This window comes from Ruditapes philippinarum, unplaced genomic scaffold, assembly GCF_026571515.1.
Source record: "Ruditapes philippinarum isolate M1 unplaced genomic scaffold, ASM2657151v2 ctg6875_1_1_1_1, whole genome shotgun sequence".
Lineage (NCBI taxonomy): Eukaryota > Metazoa > Mollusca > Bivalvia > Venerida > Veneridae > Ruditapes > Ruditapes philippinarum.
Genome location: NW_026864413.1, coordinates 1 through 22,072, shown reverse-complemented (window position 1 = coordinate 22,072; position 22,072 = coordinate 1). Strand labels below are relative to the sequence as shown.

The following is a 22,072-nucleotide window of genomic DNA, read 5'->3' as shown; positions in this document are numbered from 1 at the left end:
GTGGCTTTACAATAAACAGATCAATAACACTGTTACTGTTTCTTCTTGTAGGCTCCATATCATTAACACAAATAAAGTTCTCTGACCATAGACAATCCTCCAGTTGTTCCCCTGCATTATTATTCAACAAATTTCCCCACAGTTTACTTTTTGCATTAAAATCTCCTGTTAAAATGATGTTTTTAAACATACTATTACACTTTTTTATTAGAGATACAAGTAGCATTATTTGTTCTTGATTACCTGGTGGAATGTAAGCTGTAATTAATAGAATTTCCTCCTTTTTCCTCAGTTTTAAAGTGGTGCACATTGCTTCTAAGTTTTTTAGGCTGGAAAAATCGGCAATAGAGTTGGACTTCCGGTTTCACTTTATGCAAGTTTAATTAAGATTTATTTGCTAATAAAAGTCTGTTTTCAGATTTATTCCAATCATTTATTGTGTTTCTACTGAAAAATTAACAATTATCACGGAGCATCAGTATTTGACAGTCAAATTCTGTTCTCAGTTTTTGGTATTAATTGAAAATTTTACAAATTTCAGCCGGCCAAAAAGTGTTTTTAAACGGTCATTTCGGCCGGCGGCCGGCTCTTATTGAGAACCCTGTAAGTATGAAGAAACCTTACAGATACTTTAAAGTTTTAAATCTTATTCACTTCAGGTGATGTTGTCTAATATGTCATCAAGTTCAAAATATTAATCATATCTTTGCAAAATTTTACAGAATTAATGAATTCTTACACAATTATTTCTGGTACACGAGCGCTTAATACCAAAGCACCAAATTAATTCTCCAGCCTGCCACATTTGGTGGTCCTTCTGTGCTCTATAGTTTAGTTTATACAGAATTACCGTATTGTTTTTAATTTACACCCGTCCATCTAAGTAGCGCCCTGGCGAAAAAACTCTTACCTTATAGATTTAAAATCCACAATGAAAGAGAAATCCAAAAAACCTTTATTTAAAAATAACAATTAATGACACTCCAGTAAAGTCATTAAACTAATATAATCTTGTATTTTGTATTGGATGATTATAATGAATAATGATTTTTATAATTGAATTATATCTTTGATAAACATATTTGAAAGCACATTTTAATACTTCTTATTAGCACCCCCTTTTGAAAAAATGCAAGCCCCAGGGAGGATTAAATAGAGACAATATGGCATTAAAGTTAGATCGTGTACGAGGCTTAGAGCTCACAGACACTCTGAAATCTTTTTCCTTGGAAACAACCAGTACTAAGCTACAAGCGTTGTTTCTTGCTCAATGAAACAAAGGCTTGCTTAAGGTTTGAACCAACATGGACAGCAATCCTTAGATTACTAGTCCAGCATAATTACCATCAGAATACATGTGCTGTTCAGTTTTGTCTCTGCCTGCTCTTCTAATAACTATGACTTACAGTTTGTTTTGTTTTTCATGAGGAGGTGAAGTAACTAAATTAACAATGCATAATGTCTCTTCCATAAGGCATTGCACTTTCATTTGTTGTATTTAAAAAACATGTTAAATAAGTGAAAAAACATACCTTTAACATAAAGGTCGATACCTTGGTTATACTTTTACATCTGTGATGCTCCTATAGTACAATTACACCTAAGAAAAGCAGGACTATGCATTTTATTGCCTCTTCAGGTGGGCTGTCCATTGCTAAGTGGTTAAGGCCGAAGAATTCACATCACTTATCCCTGCCAAGGGTTTGAATCCCACTTGGGCTTTGGATTCTTTCATGTGAGCAAGCTATCCAGCTAGTTTACAGATTATAGGTGGTTTTACTCAGGTGCATGAAAAAAGTTTTCCTCCACTAGTAAAGCTGGAGTAGTCATATGACCTTTTATGTGCAAACATTTTTGTTTGGACAAAACAATTATTATTCATTATCATTATTTACATAAGATTTTTGAAAAGATGTTAGGAAAGTTGGATTATTCATCCGAAAAAAGAAACAGAAACATGTTGTGTCCGAGGACTATACCTAGGTTATGGAATAAATTCAAAATTGTCTAATATACACACTTGTTTACAATTCATGCTTATAATGAAAAAAAAAATTCTTTCTTCTCCTGTAACCAATTCAAAAGACCATCAACTTAATATCAACAACACCAACACTAAAGTGACATAATAAGCACTTTTATTCATCAATAATGATTTATACCATGAAAAATAACTTGGTAAACAAAATATCAAATGATATTAACATATGCTTGTTAATTAACCTCAAAATACTTGAATATGTTTATTTGGTCTATGTGTACTATGTGTCATTATACAACAAATTATACAGGCTTTACACAAGGCTGATGACATTCATTTTATTTATATCTCATATATTGTAGACATCCTGCAAAACTTAAATTAGAAAATTCCCTGGTAATGCAGTGGATGTATAGAAAAAGTTTTCAGAAGTAGGTTATGCAGTGGATAAATAGGAAATTTTCAAAAGTCATCTTCAAAAATCTTTTTCCTGCAGCCAGTTCTCAAAAATATAATTCAGTACACAAATATTTTAACGTTCAGCAATAGCACTGTTATGCACCAAAGTCCAGTAGTGATGATATTGTATGTAGAATGATATTAAATGTATCACAAAGTATTTTCTACAAGTCCTCATCATCACTGTCATCTGATTCCTCCAGAGATTCCTGAAATAATAAATATATTTATATATTAATATAATGTCATCAAATCAGACTGACTCTAACATATACTTATTTTATCAGACATCTTTATATGCAGTGACCAAATAGTTTAGCATTGCAATGCAAATTCAATTCAAATAGAAGACATTTTTTATAAAGAGCAGCTTAATAATTGCTGGGGATTCTATGAAGTAACAGAAGGAAGATAGCCTAAAACTCTTTTCCCACTAAAAACAAATTGGTCATTAAATTCATAAAAACGCCCACAGGAATAATAACAACATGTTGTTTGTTTTAATGAAAGATCAAAATACCATTCATAGAGTGAACTAAAGATTATATATTTTCATCAGTAACATAGCTACGAGTGAAATTTAAAAGTGGAAAAATTAGGCAAGAAAAAACAACAAAGGGCAATTGTTCTAAAATTATGAAGTGTAGAGTTGTCACTTTTGAGAACTGCACTCCTCTTTAATGCACTCAATTTATCTATGAAATTTGAAGTTGATTTCCCAAACACTTTTTTTGAGGCTGAGCTGTTGTCCTGACCAACAATTTAGTAAAACAAAACAACAAAGGGCAATAACTAAAAAAATATGATGCAGGTCTGACTTATCACTCTTGAGCACTGCACTCTTCCTTAATGGAACCTATCCACCCATGAAGTTTGAAGTTGATACCTCAAACACTTTTAAAGTTATTCTCCACATGCAGGTTAACAAAGAGCAAAAAATATCTTGGGTAGTCATCTTTCTTGTGCACTCTCAATAGGACTTACTAACTAACAAGTCTGAAGTTGATATTTTACATACTTTGAGAGTTATGCTCTGGACAAAATATCCTGTGTAGCCTTTTTCACAAGTTATGAAACAATTCTATATGTTTTAAAGATTCTTTTTTTTTTCATTTGAGCAATAAAAACACAAATGTTGATATATACCTTGGCATATTTTTCTGCATCTGTAAAAACATTCTTAGGAACAAGCTCATGTTTACCGCCAGTCACTGAAATGATAAAAACGTAACATTGTGAAAAATTAAAAAATAACAACCATAATCAGACTGGACTTTTTATCAAAATCACACATAATTATATTCTCAACTGATTAATTTTGTCAGGGCTTGAAAACCTCATCTTTGAAATAGAAATTTAAAATCAAACAACGCAACACAGACTTCCCGAAAGTTAAAAAAAAAGTGTCAGACATTTGGTCTGACAAACCATGAAAATCTGTCGGACCGAAACGAAATCTGTCAGACCGAATAAAATTAATCAAAAGGAAAACTTGTGTTTGTATTTCTAAGACACTTTTAGCTTTTAATTTTTTCGCGGTAAAAATCGGCACAGTCCGTACAGCTCATTTTCAATACACCAATGATTCACGGTCCTGTTTCCATTTTTCATTTAATTTTATCTCAGATCTATTCTTTTCATCCTTTTACTGCTGTACTACGCGCTCCGCTGACGTAAATTTTTGGTTTTTCCCACGTTTGCCAACATATTTTAATGGTAAAGTTTCTTAACATAAGACATGAAAATATGACTTTTCACATCTATTTTTGTGCATTTAGTATCTGACTCCTAATCAATTTGTTACTGAAATACTTTAATTTTGGAAAGCCATAAAAACTATGCTTTTAAAGATGGTTGCTAAGCAATAGTAAGAAATTTCTATTTTTTAACCAATATACAGCAAACTCCTCTTATAACGATATACCTCTTTTAATGATGCTGTTACCCTGTTTCGTACTCCTTGCCCCTGAGATATCCGGAAATAACAATATAAATTCAGAGGTCCCCTGAATATTGTTATAAGTGGAGTTTAAAATACATGTTTATCTTTAAAGGCCAATTAAGCCTAAAAAATGCCAATGATTTCATTTTTCAAAAGCTTTTTTAATTTTCTTATCCTGTTACAGTTTCTAAAACAGCTACTCATTGGCCATGAAGCTGAATAATCTTTTGCTACTTTGGCAGTAAGTACATTTACAGTGATTAAGTATGTTGTATGGAAGTCACAATACTAAGTTTGTTTACATTTAGCTACCTATATCAGAACTTATTACACACTCAGCGCTTTTTTCTTATGGTGATGAGCAGATTACTTGTTCTATTTATTACAACATTATAAAACACTAGTTTGTCCTATCGACAGAAGGGAAAACAATTCTGAAGCTTAATGCACCTTTAAAGAGATAGCCTGAATAATCAATCATTGACCTTTGACATCCTGTTGAATGAACTGATCACTTTGTACAAGTAATTTCTTAACATCTATCTGAATATGTAGCACTGTTTTCCTTGTCAACTAACAAAATATCAAGAATAAGCAATATGCTATAAATCTTTCTGCCAACAATTTGATAAAATTGTATTAACTTACTATCTCCAACCCAACTTAATTCAAGTTCAAAATTTTTGTCCTTCACTTCATCATGAACTATGTAAATTCTGAAAAAGTAAAATGACTATATAGCATAACTGAATTAAAGAGGAATCTTAGTTCTATACTATGCAATTAGTGTAAAGTGCAGCTTTAGTTAAAAATAACAGATTAATTAAATTCATTTCTTTTTTTTTTAGACTTTGTACTAAATATAAATATCTTTACTGGGACAGTTAATGCTAAAGCCTTTTCACTGATCAATCTAAACGAAATGGCATTAGAATTATACATAAAATTTGTGCTGTTTTCATACTCCAAACATAACATTAAAATTATAATAAAATAATAGTCTTTCATATGAATAAGTTTTTGAATTACTCAATTAACTTTTACATACATTTTTGCTACTTCTTTTACAAGATCAACACACAACATGTCTTTCATCTGGAATAATAAGAGATATCACTAGTGAAATGTCAACAATTTTTTTCAGATGAAGGTGCAATGCATTACATTTTTGATTGGAGTAGATTTTTACCATATCATTACTTGTTTCGTATTTTTTGTTATGCAACATGTTTCACTTAATTTTTCTCAAATTCTATACACAGACCATGAAAATTAAATTTAAATTTATTTAGCATAAATCATTATTTTACGTAAATTTTCATTATAAATTATCTCAACATTTCAACAGTTTTTTTTACTGGTCTGTGAAAACAGAATTTTATAAAGACCCTACTATAAAAGTAACAGATGTAATAAGGCATCTATAACAATTGTAAACAACATGTACACATGCATATTTGATTATTAAGCATGCTTAGTTTTCAAATGTTTTAGAGTTTTCAAATTATGTTTAAATAAGTTTATCCAAAGACAAAAAAGAACCACCAACCTTTATTTTTTCTATTTCTGTTTTTGCTGCTTGTTTTGCTTTTCCTATTGCACATCCATAATATCCCTTTATTGGAAAATTATATCAAACATTAGTCTGTATTTTCAATAACACAATTTTTAAAAGTTAATAACTTTAAGCCTCACATATATTAAGAAATGAGAACATCATCTTTATTTTACAAGTCAAAGAGGTTAAATTCTCCCAAACATTGAACTTTATAATACCATGGCCTGACTGAAATAATACATGTACAGGCCATGACAAATCCACTCGCCTGCTCTCATTGGGGAGTAAAAGTTCAGGTCGGGCAAGTAAGATTCTCCAGATCCAAATGATGTTTCTCTAAATATTTAACATAAATGAAGTCATTCGGTAAAAAACAGAAGACACCATTTCAAACTTAATACCATCAACCGGAAACTGACCTTATGACTTAGTATAAAACTTTACCAAATGTGTATGATGAATTGATTCCTTACAAACAGCAGCATTCGGCAATGTTTTATAACTTATGCATTCAGTAATGTTTTATACTTAGCCATGAAGTTGATATTTTGATGCCTAATATTTAAGCCGAGTGTGTTAAAATTTGAATAGAATAAGTATTCAGGCTATGTTGAAGATTATATAATAAAAATATAAAATTATTATAAACATTAAAGAACAATATGTAATTGAATAAAGCCAATTATACTGATATAGAACAGTAATCAGTAAATTTGAGTTTTGTTTTTCATTGTTACAAACATTTTCTGTCAAAATGCAGGGCGAGTGCATTTTATAAGGGGCAAGTAAATTTGGAAGGTCACTCCCCCGGCCCTAAAAAATCATCGAGGCCCGATGTATTACATTTTACATAATGTCCAGTGAAACATTTGTGCAAGTCCTGAATATTATGAGAATCACTCATATGCCTTAAAGTTTTTACGAAATTCCATAAACTAATGGTAAAGGTTTCAACAGTAGAGAATTTTAAATGACACTTTTATCAAGTAATAATTATTGTTCAATGCAAATATACAATTGTTGAGACTCAACAACATGGTCACCTAGGCAGCAGACTGTTTAAAGATAAAATCACTTACAAATGAGACACCTGATGGATCTATAACGTACATCTCTGGACCATCAGTGGGATCATATGAACCCATTAAACAACTGACACCAAATGGTCTTACTGAACTGTATAATGTGTAGGCATGTACAAACATTGATACTCTGTCTGTTAGATGCTGGAAAATATCATATGATAACCATAATGAATAATAAAAATCTGAATTCTAAATAAATTTGATTACATAATGGTTAAATGTTTTATTCTGGGGTTCCAAATGTTCAGGTTTTGGTTAAATTTCATATGTTTGTATTATTGTATACATTATTTATGCAGTATGCAAGACAATTCTTGAATTACAGTTCATATGATATTTCTAACAAAAGTAATACAAAATTCATAATTCTTACATAAGTAATACAAACTACTCAATTTCTTAACTAAACATTTTTTTATGCATCAGCATTCAAACTGCATTTTGAACTGGTCACTATAAAGGGGTTTAAATATAAAACAAGAGTTGTCAGTATGGCAACTTGCCTGATTATTCTCAGTGCCTGGATAATGTAGACATTAAATTTTTTTAAGTTCAAAAGGGGCCAAAATTCTGTCATTATGCTCTCAAAAAAGTGTGTGAAGTTTCAACCTATTCCTTTCAGTAATTTTGGACATACCAACATACTTAACCAAAGTGTGACACTTTAACGCCTGAGAGAGTGCAATAGCTTTCCCTATTCTTTGAATAATTGAGCTTAAAACTTAATTACAAACAGAACACAGTCTTAAAAGGTATGTTAAATGGCATGGTTCCATACAGATGACATTGACAAATGACTGAAGTAGTTGAAATAATCAAACAAGCAAACTTACTTTAAGTGGTATAGGGGTGCCATAATTTGATCTGTAACTTGCAGCTTCTTCTCGAGCAGTTTCTACAATCTGCCTTGCATCAGCTAATAACCCTGCAACAGCCTGTATCAAAATACGTAATTTAATATATCAACAAAGACACTTTTTAAAATTAAAAGAAATCAGATATCATGAAAATCATTTCAGAATGTCAGAATGCCCTAAAATTTATTTACTTCTTATCCACAAAATAAATAAATAAATGAAATAGATGACAATGCATAATATACTTTAACATACATTCAAAAATGTATAAAGCAAAAGTAAAAGTTAGACCTGGTTACCAAAGTAAAATTTTTGTTTTCTGTCTATAAAAACCATCCAATTTCAAAAGCATTTTGATTTACACTGAGTAAATTATTTTATCCTTACCATTCCTATATGTCTATCAATATTAAAAATTCTTTTATTGGCCCCTGTTTCATAAAGTTTTGAAGTTACAAGCTTCTCAACTCCAAATACAATCCCATCCTTTCCTCTTATTCCAATGGCAGTTCTGAAAAACATAAAAATTTTCACTGCAGTGAATTTGTTTACGAATGATTTAGCTTGTAACAGGAAGATGCAAATGCATCAGGAAAGACCATGCCATGACTGGGATTCAAATTTGTGGCCACCCATTTATAAGCAAAAGTAACAATGATCTAGACCACCGAGTCAAAGAATCAATTCCCTAACACAGTTGTCAGAGGGTGTACTTATAAAGATGATGGTAGGTATGAACTTTATAAAACTTTGAAACTTTTGTGTAATTGACATTCCGCCAAAGAAGGGATCGCTCCCCCCACTGATTCATGTGACACGCCCACTGATTCACGTGATCCAGTCAGTAAGAACCTTAGACATAATACGGTTTTATTTGATGGTTTTATTGATTTTATTGAATAGTATTATTCAATGTATAATGTATTATGGTATAGCAAAAAATATCTGCATTTATGTATTAATGATGCATGAAACGTTTAACAAAGATGGTGTTATTTCTTGTTGACTTCAATGAAAATCTTAAACTGACAGAATGTCATTATATATTACAAATTCAAAGAGATATTATGTGTAGAAAAGTATATGATTATGTCATGATTTAATTTTGAAATTGAAGTAACAAAACAAAAACAGTAAAATTATATTAGTGACACCATAAAATTTAAAATTTCCATACATGTATGTAGAAATTTACTGTCTTTTTGTATAATAAACTAACTTACTTGATCTGTCCATACGTATATTTGGTAACTTAATTAATAATATACCGATTAAATAGCTTTAAATTGACAGAAAATTAAAATTATTTCAATCTTAATTACTTCTACACCTTTGTCATAGACAGATAACTTGTCTAAGGAAAATGGGGGACTTTGCAGGCATCTTAGCATGAAACTGATAATGATCGCTGATTGGCTTATCGGTAAGACGTTTGTCAGGTTGATTGACAGGCAGCGTAATGTCAATTAGGTATTCAATTGCTAGTAAATAAGAATTGAAATCAACAAGTATTAAAGTGAAATCTATTTGAAAGTACCTACCCACTGTTTTCTACTGCTTTCAAAGCATACTCAACTTGGAATACTCTGCCATCTGGTGAAAATTGTGAGGCGGACAAATCATACTGCAGAAAAAACACAAAATTATATATCAAACATGTTTTAATGTAATGTTTAACCTTTCAAGATATACTATGCTTATCTTTGAGTAAAATACTTTTATTTCAGAAACTTATTGAAAACTAGGAAATTCTAACTGAATATGTCTTATTTGAATAAGACAATGCATAAAGTATGTTTGGGAAACTTACTGCATCAATTACTGGTCAAGTTAGTTTGGTCCTTTGTAAAAGAAACAAAAAACTGCCTTTTTATATTATATTTTATTATTTTATGACACTCTCATGTGCACTCTCTGTGTGCAAGACGTTTATTTGACTTTTTACAAATAATGTCCTTTACTTTAGCGTCACAAACAAGCTACACTCCCTTATGCCTCGAAATTTTGAACTTAACATAAAGATCATGAGATGCTAGGTTATCCCTTTTCTACAAGATTCAACATGGTCTGGCTGCTATCTCCATAGCAAAATATGTGACATCCCTCCCCTAAACATCAAGCCATGGTCATGATGCCCATCCCCTTAGTATGTTAACTTATTGAAACTGTTGAACTTCAGACTATTATAAATTCTCCTTCTTTCCTAGGAGTCCCAAGGTTGTATACCATTGGAACCTACCTCCTACAGTTGCCCTACTCCCTACACCACAGCAGCCATAGGTAGCATTGAACATGTCCCACCCTAGTTTTCAAGTCACTACTGGTCAGGGACCACCAAACGGACACTTTTTAAACATTTTTCCATAGTTTGTTTATTTCTGATTATGTTGATTATAAGAATCTTACACTGGTTGCCGGTACAGACCGGAATATCTAGCTCGAGGGTAATTGTTTATGGCGGTAATGAGGCTCTGCCGACTTTCTGCTAAACAGTTACCTGAGAGCTAGATATTCCCTTCTGTACCGAAAGCCAGTGTTTGATTATTTTTCTTGCATATTACTGTAATAATTACATATCAATTATTTTCAAAACAGAAATTACAAAAAAACTGATATTTTCATTAGGCAATTTTTTCTTACAGAAGCATATGAACTTACAGACTTCATTCATAACGGTAAAATGACGTCATCGGTAGAACGCAATTCATTCATAAAAGGCGCACAGCAATGACGTCATTTAAAGCATGCGACTTGTCTTACCTGGGGTGTGTAAGACAGGGTTTTCTAGCACCGGAGTTAACGAGAGATAATCCTGTCTGATATGCAAGAAACTTATATCTGAGGCCTGTGAAGGAGGGTATCAAAATTACCTAAATTGTCTACTCTACAGTACCATGTGTTCACATGGATTGGTTGTAACAAGTTTTCATTTCCAAAATCATTGAAAATGATTTCATTACCAAAAATGTAACAATAATTTAAGAAAACATCTTTCCACAATTGTAAATCAGTCCATATATTAAGTATGTGGTTCCAACAATAAAGAATGATAAAACAAACCAATATATTAATAAATTGAAAAGTGTGCCGAGTTGACCTGTGCCAAGTTTGAACAGAGCCAAGCTTACTTGGGCTGAGTACTTTTTTGGGCTGAGCTGGCCAATTTGTCTCCAACCAGTACTTTTTAACATTCAATATTGAATTCTTCTTTTATCCTCTTTTAGTTTTAAACAACTCTTTTTAATTTTCTTGCGATTTTGACGCATAGCCATGTCTTTTTTCCACGAGGAGATTGACATCTTGATCTTGATCTGTATACGGTGTGACGTCAAAGACATTATTTACACCGGCCTTTGCAATTATCAAGCGGCTTAGGGCAACATGATACCCTCTCTAATGATTTTTGCGAATGAACTGGATGTGTCCTTAAGCGTGTTTACATTATTTATCAAAAGGTCTGGAGGTAGAGAGTTCCATTCTTTCACAGTATTTGGGAAAAAACTATACTTTAGCACATCAGTACGCGACTGGATACGTAAGAAATGTTGACTATGTTGGTTCTTGGTAGATCTTTTACTACGTTGTAAAATATTTATATTTATATGTGCTTGTTTGTTTACACCTTTATTCATTAATATGAGTCTATTTTGTTGTCTTCGTTCCTTAAGGGATGGTAGATTTAGTTCTTTCAAAAGGGTTGTCATAGTACCAGGTTCGTAATTATAATTTGATGTTATAAATCTAACTGCTCTCTTTTGAACACTTTCTAGTTTTTCTTGTAGATAAAGTTGATGTGGGTCCCATGCTGCACTACAATTTTCTAAGACTGGTCTAATAAGTCCTTTATATGCTTGTAATTTAACTTCTAGCGGGCAAGTTGATAGATTTCTTTTCAAAAGTCCCAGAGTTTTGTATGCTTTGTTACAGATTTCTTCCACATGTTTTCCCCAGTGCAAGTTACTTCTTATATGGACACCAAGATATTTAATAGATTGTAGAAATTCTAGTTTTGTCCCTTGTAATGTATATTCATAGGAAATTATTTTCCTTTTTCTAGTTAGAGTCATCATGTTGCATTTTACTGGTTGAAACCTCATACCCCAATTTGTTGCCCACTGTCCTAGCTTGTTTATATCCTCTTGTAAAATTTCGCAGTCTTTTTCACTTAATATTTCTCTGTAACAGACGCAATCGTCAGCGAATAACTTTATGTTTGACGAAATATTGTCCGAAATGTCATTTATATGAACCAGGAATAATATCGGCCCTAACACCGTACCTTGTGGAACACCGGATTTTACTGATGAAGTGCTAGATTTGCTACCGTTCACTACAACACACTGTGTTCTCTGTGTAAGGAAAGAGTCTATCCATAACAAGATGTTTTGAGATATTCCATATTTTTTCAGTTTACTTTTCAATAGTTCATGAGGTACTGTGTCGAACGCTTTTTCGAAATCAAGAATAAATATATCTGTTTGTTTGTTGTTATCTATAGATGTAGCCCAGTCATGGATGACATTTACAAGCTGTGTTTCGCAACTATGATGTTTTCTAAATGCGTGTTGACGATTATTCAAAATGCCGTTTTGTTCTAAATGTTGCATGAGGTTGGAACAAATTATATGTTCTAACAATTTACAAGTAATGCATGTCAGCGACACAGGTCTGTAGTTACTTGGAATGGATCTATCGTTCTTTTTGAACAATGGGCAAATGTTCGCATTCTTCCAGTCTTCTGGAATTAATCCGCGATCAATTGACTGTTGAAAGAAGTGGGCTAGGATTTCTGATATTTCATATGAAAGTTCTTTGAGTATTCTAGGGTGGATGTTATCAGGACCCATTGCTTTACTCGGATTGACATTTTTTAGAATGTTTTCAACACCTTTTTTAGTAACTATAATTTTCTTCATGGTTTCAGTAGAAGGTTTGGAGTACGGAACAGAACTGTAAATTGTCTCTGTAAAAACACTAGTAAATTGGCGATTAAGTGTTTCGGCTTTATCTATGTCTGTTTCGGCGGATTTACCGTTTCCTGACTTTAGGGGTGGTATACCTTGCGAGTCTTTCTTTTGACTACTTATATATTTCCAAAAGGGTTTTGAGTCCTGTTTGATGTCACCAATGAGATCGTTAACAAACATACTGTGTGCTGATTTCAATTCATTATTTATAGAACTTCTTAGAATCTTCCATCTTTGTTTAATCTTTGAGTTGCCAGTTTTTTTATACAAAGCATGTGTGCGGTTTCTTCTTTTAATCAGACGCTTAATATTATTATTTATCCAAGGTAGAGACTCTTTTCCACCTGACATTTTGCTAGGAATGTTCTTTTCAGATGTACTTATTATAAAATTTTTAAACATATTCCAGTTTTCTTCTACTGATCTTTTGTTTTGGTGACCATTAAAGTATTTGTATTTGGAAAAATTAACAGCATCTTCCTTCATTTGAGTATAGTCACCTTTTGAGTATTTAAAAAGTTTACGTTTTGGCATAGACTTCCTAGGTACATAACAGCTGAATGTTCCCATAATGGCGTCATGGTCACTAAACTGATCTGGAGAGTGAATGTTGCTAAACTGACCAGGTAAAGTTGTTACCAATAAGTCTAAGGTGTTACTTTCTCTAGTTGGAAAAAGAACAAGTTGTTCTGCACTAGCCTCGTTTAAAATGTCTATGAATAATTGGCCTTCACAGTCCGATAAACATGAGTCAGTATCTTTATTTAGTTTAGATGTCCAGTTTATTTTACGGTAGTTGAAGTCACCCAAGATATGGATTGCTGGCTGTATGTATGACTTTCCAAAAGTTTTAATTTTGTCTAATTGTTCCTTTAAAAGATTAATATATTCAATAGGGGCATCATTGGAAGATGGATTGAACAGTCAGAGAGAAAACGTCAGTAAAATAGAGTATAGTCTTGACCGCCTGTTATGTCTGATATGGTAAGTTAGTAATCATGATTAGTCCCCGGGCTCTAAACCAGGAGTTTCTACTCATTCCGCTTTTGTAGTATCGATAACCATGTCATTTTCGGTGGGTGGGGTTTGGTAAACAAAGGGAAAACAACTAATCTCATCAGTGTTTATTAAAGAATTCCTGACGAAAAATTTAACAAGATCAATGCATTATTTTACTTTAAAGAATCTATCATTGTTTACTCACTCCTGTTCCGATGGAACTCATTTTCTTTGAAATTTATCGGTTTTCTGCACAAGTCATGCAACTAAACAAATTTCCACGCATGCGCTGTCTGAAGCCGGTTTGTAAAATACGACATTTTCATTTAACCCGGAAAGTTATATGCGTGTGAACGAATATATACACTGGGAGGTAAATAATATAAATTTTGAACCTAAATTAAAGAAATATCTTTAGAAAGAGACGTTTTGGCATTTCGTAAGTAAATAACGACTTATAAATGTTTACGTGACATTGTACTAAAATATAATTATTATATCAACTGAACATAGATCGATGTATGCTGTAATTAAGTATACAGTACACGTAAACGGTATATATACGTACATGTACCTAATATTATATATATTAAAAATGCATTACAAAATTGTAACTTACAGATATACAAACATGTGTAGTATATCTGTTTTATAATGCTTTGTATAATTATTACCTTGTAAAATGAAAAAAAAATATGTTCTTGTATAAATTCTAAACGCTCATAATGTCATAGTCTACAATCACTTAAATCGTAAAAGATGTTTTATTTGTAGACCATGTTGATGTTGCCTTAAAGAAATCTGGAAACAAAGTGATCCCTCGGAAGCATTAATCACAACAAGATTACAAGAGAACTGCAGACTCTGTTTGATTGAGTCTGTACATGAGGGATAATGAATACGCGCAACATCCCTCACGCACCCTACCACCGTCTTGAGCGGTACTCAATTCTCAACACTCAATAGTGCTGGCATCAATGATCCCGAAGGACCAGAAAAATATAACAACACTGAAGTGAAGTACGGGGCACCTTTTTAAAAGAAACTACTTAAATTAGCACCATAACATTTTGTCCCACACATTTTACTCTGTTTACGCACACTTTTCATGTATGTCAAATATAAAGGTATTCTATGTTACAATCGACCATAAAATTATAGAAACAACGTATTTTCAATGTCTTTTAAATTTTATGAAAATATTTTATAAGATATAGCTTTATTAATTTATATTCTGAATGAAAGATTAAATCATAACCAATTTGACATTTTACATTAGATATTTTGATAACCTTGATGAAAGATAAAATAAATCTTGTGGCATTAATGGCACTGGCCCTAAAATAATAAAAATATGACAACAAAGATCACAAGCGAAGGGTGGCATTCAATCATCAAATCTCCCAACAAATACCAGCAACACGTACAGGACATGGCACCGGCCAGGAGCCAAGCACAACACCACAAATACAGGAGCTGACAAAAGGGATTAAATATATGAATTGACTTTATTAAAAGAGCAATAGCACAAATAATTAATTAAAGCCTTTTTTCAGAAATATTCCAAGAAAAACTGAAACTAGCAAGTGTTATACCTTTATAGTAACAATGTCATAAATGAGCACTGGTTCAGTTTTCGGAAACGGAGACTTCATTCTCGTCAAACGGGTTTCATCCGCTTTATAGCCTTCTGGCTTACGAATATTGATGATGGAAATATACTAGATGCTGTATTTTTACATTTTAAAAGCCTTTGACTTAGTTGACCACAACATTCTTATTCTGCCATTAATAAACTAAAACTTCATCATATTCTTAAAAAAAATATGTACATTTTTTCCAACCTCTCTAACACAAAGCGAATAATTAAAGTAAACAAATATAAATCTGAATGTTTGTCTATTTTATCAGGCGTACCACAACGATCAATCATTATCTATAATTCTCATATAATTTTGTAAATGATATATATCAGTCACTACGAAATCAGAAATTGATATGCATGCAGATGATTAAACATTACACAAGGCTGACAATAGTTTGCAAGAACGAATTTGGAAATTTTCACTTGTGGGTGCTTAAGTTTAAAATAACAATACTGCCTCCTTCCGCCTTACGGGGAAATTGGAGTTCCTTCCATGGCATTTGCATGTTAAATGCATGATAGCCTCTGGTGCATTTTAGGTGCACATTTAAATTACATGTTAGTTCATTTTTTTCTCTCACAAATTAACGACTTAACACATGCAAGCTGGCGTAGGTAATTCTAGTCGATCTCAGAAAAATCATATAATCTTAAGGTTTCTAAGTAGACCTTTATATATATATTTTTTGTATTATTTTTCTTTAAATATGATTATAACAAAATTATATACCTTCTTTTCTATTGCTTAACAAATGATTATTTAAGTGTAATATCATACACCTATGCAATAACAAAACATTTATAAGTAAAACTTATGCAATGATTTTATCAATTAAAGATGTTGTACGAGGAAGATAAGGGGGACACACAACTAATAGTGATATTGAAAATGTTATGAAAGAGTGGCTGCGATATGCTAAAACCGTGTGAAGATGGGAGAACGAAAATAATGTTGTAAAACTTACAACACACAGGCTGAAGATAATTGAAAAAAAACAACACTTACTTTTATACATATAAAATAAACCACTTACTTTTATACATAATATATATATATTGGTTCATTAACAGGAAAAATGAAAATTGCCAATGCCATAGTTACTATGAGATATGTGTTTCTTTGATGTTTAGTTTTCATTACTTAATTGGTTGTTTTACTCAATGATGATGTTAAAGGAATCAAATCAAAAACTTTCTTTTGAGATTTTGACTTTAATGATTGCTTATTTTTTCTGTTTATGTTATAAGCTCTACACTAATAATAAAATGTAGTGAGATATTTTGTGATCTTTTGCATTTATTTTTTATTTAACATGAATTCAATAATAGCTGCAAATAGATTATTGGTATTGTCAGGCTCTAGATCGAGTACAGCTCCACGGTCTGGTCCCCCTATACATGAACTCTCATTGACCAAATAGAGTCCGTCCAAAGAAGGGCTGCTAGGTGGGCCAAACATGACTTCGGCCGTACGTCAAGTGTCACTGACATGTTGACTTCCCTTCAATGGAGGTGCCTTGACCTTCGGCGTATTGACCAACGCCTGGTCATGTTTCACAACATCTTGCATGACCAGGTGGCTATCCCTTTCCCAAAGTATATCATCCCTCTTACAAGATCATCTAGAACATCCCATCACTATGCATTCCAGCAAGTCCAAACAAAAACTGAATACTATAAATATTCATTTTTCCCAAGAACAATAGTCCACTAGAATGCTTAAAATTTTTTTACAACCTGATATCATAAACTTGTCTGGCCCTGAGTTCAGTCTGGCTGTAAGCCGGACTGAACATACGTCTCCCTAAAATACCTATTCTGTTTTTAACCTGTTTTTAAAAATATACTCATTTCCATTACTTTTATATTCTTTTATTTCAGCTCTTTTACTAACATTCTTGTCAGTTGACGCGCGTCAAGTCTAGGTCCTCAGCAGGGGGTTGACTCTAAATTAAGGAAGATAAAGATATGGTGCATTCATTAATTTTAGGACGAATGAAGTGTCAAACGGCAAAAGGGCATAAATTGGCAAGATATCATAATTCTTTGATTAGTCAAACCTTGGGCCAATTGTGATGATTACATCTGACCCAATACAGGATTAATGATTATGATTAAAATTGTGTGGTTGGTCCAACGTTGGACCAGCGATGACTATAAAGATTGTGTGGTTGGCCCTACAAAGTGCCAATGAATATGATAAAATTTGTATAGTTTGTCCAATTTGTTGCCCACTGTCCTAGCTTGTTTATATCCTCTTGTAAAATTTCGCAGTCTTTTTCACTTAATATTTCTCTGTAACAGACGCAATCGTCAGCGAATAACTTTATGTTTGACGAAATATTGTCCGAAATGTCATTTATATGTACTAGGAATAATATCGGCCCTAACACCGTACCTTGTGGAACACCGGATTTTACTGATGAAGTGCTAGATTTGCTACCGTTCACTACAACACACTGTGTTCTCTGTGTAAGGAAAGAGTCTATCCATAACAAGATGTTTTGAGATATTCCATATTTTTTCAGTTTACTTTTCAATAGTTCATGAGGTACTGTGTTTCGAACGCTTTTTCGAAATCAAGAATAAATATATCTGTTTGTTTGTTGTTATCTATAGATGTAGCCCAGTCATGGATGACATTTACAAGCTGTGTTTTCGCAACTATTGATGTTTTCTAAATGCGTGTGACGATTATTCAAAATGCCGTTTTGTCTAAAGTTGCATGAGGTTGGAACAAATTATATGTTCTAAACAATTTACAAGTAATGCATGTCAGCGACACAGGTCTGTAGTTACTTGGAATGGATCTATCGTTCTTTTTGAACAATGGGGCAAATGTTCGCATTCTTCCAGTCTTCTGGAATTAATCCGCGATCAATTGACTGTTGAAAGAAGTGGGCTAGGATTTCTGATATTTCATATGAAAGTTCTTTGAGTATTCTAGGGTGGATGTTATCAGGACCCATTGCTTTACTCGGATTGACATTTTTTTAGAATGTTTTCAACACCTTTTTTAGTAACTATAATTTTCAATTGGTTTTCAGTAGAAGGTTTGGAGTACGGACAAGAACTGTAAATATGTCTCTGTAAAAAACACTAGTAAATTGGCGATTAAGTGTTTCGGGCTTTATCTATGTCTTGTTTCGGCGGATTTACCGTTTCCTGAACTTTAGGGGTGGTATAAACCTTGCGAGTCTTTCTTTTGACTACTTATATATTTCCAAAAGGTTTTGAGTCCTGTTTGATGTCACCAATGAGATCGTTAACAAACATACTGTGTGCTTGATTTCAATTCATTATTTATAGAACTTCTTAGAATCTTCCATCTTTGTTTAATCTTTGAGTTGCCAGTTTTTTTATACAAAGCATGTGTGCGGTTTCTTTCTTTTAATCAGACGCTTAATATTATTATTTATCCAAGTAGAGACTTTTTTCCACCTGACATTTTGCTAGGAATGTTCTTTTCAGATGTACTTATTATAAATTTTTTAAAACATATTCCAGTTTTCTTCTACTGATCTTTTGTTTTTTGGTGACCATTAAAAGTATTTGTATTTGCGAAAAATTAAACAGCATCTTCCTTCATTTGAGTATAGTCACCTTTTGAGTATTTAAAAAGTTTACGTTTTGGCATAGACTTCCTAGGTACATAACAGCTGAATGTTCCCATAATGGCGTTCATGGTCACTAAACTGATCTGGAGAGTGAATGTTGCTAAACTGACCAGGTAAAGTTGTTACCAATAAGATCTAAGGTGTTACTTTCTCTAGTTGGAAAAAGAACAAGTTGTTCTGCCACTAAGCCTCGTTTAAAATGTACTATGGAATAATTGGCCTTCACAGTCCGATAAACATGAGTCAGTATCTTTATTTAGTTTAGATGTCCAGTTTATTTTACGGTAGTTGAAGTCACCCCAAGATATGGATTGCTGGCTGTATGTATGACTTTCCAAAAGTTTTAATTTTGTCTAATTGTTCCTTTAAAAGATTAATATATTCAATAGGGGCATCATTGGGGGGAAAAAGGGGGATAACAGTCAGAGAGGAAAACGTCATAAAATAGAGTAATCTTGACCGCCTGTTATGTCTGATATTGTAAGTTAGTAATCATGATTAAGGTCCCCGGGCTCTAAACCAGGAGCATTTCTACTCATTCCGCTTTTGTAGTATCGATAACCATGTCATTTTCGGTGGGTGGGGTTGGTAAACAAAGGCGGCGAAAACAACTAATCTCATCAGTGTTTATTAAAGAATTCCTGACGAAAAAATTTAACAAGATCAATGCATTATTTTAACTTTAAAGAATCTATCATTTGTTTTACTCACTCCTGTTTCCGATGGAACTCATTTTTTTTTGAAATTTATGGGTTTTCTGCACAATCATGCAACAAACAATTTCCCGATGCCTTTTTGAACCCGGTTTGAAAAATACGACCCATTTTCATTTAAAACCCCGGGAAAGTTTATCTGTGAACGAATATATACCTGGGGGAAATAATATAAATTTTTGAACCAAATTAAAGAAAATCTTTAGAAGGAGATTTTTGGCATTTCGAAAGTAAATAAGACTTATAAATTTTTCGTGACATGGTTTAAAAATATAATTATTATATAAAACTGAACTAGATGTATCTGTAAGTATACAGACATAAACGGTATATATGGTACCTAATATTATATATATAAAAAATGCATTACAAAATTGTAACTTTCAGATATACAAACATTTGTATTCGTTTTATAAAAGCTTTGTATAATTTTACCTTGTAAAATGAAAAAAAATATGTTTTGTTAAATTCTAAAAGCTCATAAAGTCATATCACAATCACTTAAATCGTAAAAGATGTTTTATTTTTAACCCTGTTGATGTTTTCTTAAAGAAAAACTGGAAACAAAGTGATCCCTCGGGAAACATTTAATCAAACAAGTTTCAAGAAACTGCAGACTCTGTTTGATTGATTTTAATAGGATAATAATACGCGAAAACATCCTCACCCCCCCTACCACCGTTTGGGCGTACTCTTTTCAACACTCAATAGTGGGGCAAATGATCCCGAAGGACCAGAAAAAAAAAAACAACACTGAAGTGAAGAGGGGGCACCTTTTTTTAAAAGAAACTACTAAATTAGCCCCAAAAATTTTTTGTACACTTTTTACTCTTTACGCACCTTTTCATGTATGTCAAATATAAAGGTATTCTATTTACAAGACCAAAAATTTATAGAAACAACGTATTTTCAATGTTTTTTAAATTTTATGAAAATTTTTTAAACATATAATTTTATTAATTTTTATTCTAATAAAAATTAAATATAACCAATTTTGAATTTTACTTTAGATATTTTGAAAAACTTGATGAAAGTAAAAAAATTTTTGGGGCATTAATGGCACCCCCCCAAAAATAAAAAAAATATGAAAACAAAATCACAAGCGAAGGTGGATTCAATCCAATCTCCAACAAATACCACAACAGACAGACAGGGCACGGCCAGGACCCAAACACAAACCAAAATACAGGCTACAAAAGGGATTAAATAATGAATTGATTTTATTAAAAGAGCAATGCACAAATAATTAATTAAACCCTTTTTTTCAAAAATTAAAAAAAACTAAAACTAGCAATTTATACCCTTTTTAAATAACAATGTCATAAAGAGCACGGTTCAGTTTTTGGAAACGAACTTCATTCTGAAAAGGGGGTTTCATCCGGGTTTTAGCCTTCTGGCTTACGAATATTGATGATGGAAAAACTAGATGCTGTATTTTTTAATTTTAAAAAACCTTGACTTAGTTGACCACAAATTTTTATTCTGCCCTTAAAAAAACTAAAACTTCTCATATTCTTAAAAAAAAAAATTACATTTTTTTCCCAACCCCCCTAACACAAAGGAATAATTAAATAAACAAATAAAAACGAATGTTTGTCTATTTTTTCAGGGGTACCACAACGATCAATCATTTCTTTAAATTTTCATATTTTGTAAAATTTAATCAGCACACGAAATCAGAAATTGATATCATGAGATATTAACATTACACAAGGCTGACAATAGTTTGCAAAACGAATTTGGGGAAATTTTCACTTGTGGGGGTTAAGTTTAAAAAAACAAAATGCCCCTTGCCTTACGGGGAAATTGGGGTTCCCCTTTCCCTGGGATTTGATGTTAAAACATGATAGCCCCGGTCATTTTAGGTCACATTTAAAATTTCAGTTATTATTTTTTTTTCTCACAAATTAAAAGACTTAACAAAATCAAGCTGGCGTGGTAAATTCTTCGATCTCAGAAAAATCATATAATTTAAGGTTTTTAAATAACCTTTTTTATTATATTTTTTGTTTTTTTTTTCTTTTAAAAATGATTATAAAAAATTATATACCTTTTTTTCTATTTCTTAACAAATATTATTTAAGTGTAATATCATACACCAGCAATAACAAAACATTTTTAATAAAAATTATGCAATGATTTTTTCAATTAAAGATGTTTACGAGGGAAAATAAGGGGGCAACAAAATATGATATTGAAAAAGTTATGAAAGAGTGGCTGCGATATGCTAAAACCGTTTGGGAAAAAAT

General features: G+C 32.1%; 1 protein-coding gene across 1 annotated transcript; it reads right to left on the bottom strand.

Moving 5' to 3' along the window:
- Nucleotides 1–2,121: 2,121 nt before the first annotated feature.
- Nucleotides 2,122–14,196, bottom strand: LOC132725488 (proteasome subunit alpha type-3-like). The gene is made up of 10 exons (XM_060710627.1): nt 14,054–14,196; nt 9,424–9,506; nt 8,270–8,393; nt 7,859–7,960; nt 7,020–7,166; nt 5,932–5,997; nt 5,431–5,477; nt 5,031–5,098; nt 3,587–3,651; nt 2,122–2,649 (listed from the first exon to the last, which is right to left on the bottom strand). The coding sequence occupies exons 1-10, from the start codon at nt 14,072–14,074 to the stop codon at nt 2,605–2,607; spliced, it is 768 nt and encodes a 255-aa protein (XP_060566610.1). The 5' UTR covers nt 14,075–14,196; the 3' UTR covers nt 2,122–2,604.
- Between the last annotated feature and the right edge of the window lie 7,876 nt (nt 14,197–22,072).

What these genes read in the sequence shown, in the direction of transcription:
- LOC132725488 (XM_060710627.1), bottom strand. Translation starts at nt 14,074, where the DNA reads ATGAGTTCCATCGGAACAGGA. An exon ending in GCACCCCTATACCACTTAAA is followed by an intron (nt 7,167 to 7,858) that starts GTAAGTTTGCTT and finishes GATATTTTCCAG; the next exon opens with CATCTAACAGACAGAGTATC. An exon ending in GTAAAAGAAGTAGCAAAAAT is followed by an intron (nt 5,099 to 5,430) that starts GTATGTAAAAGT and finishes TTACTTTTTCAG; the next exon opens with AATTTACATAGTTCATGATG.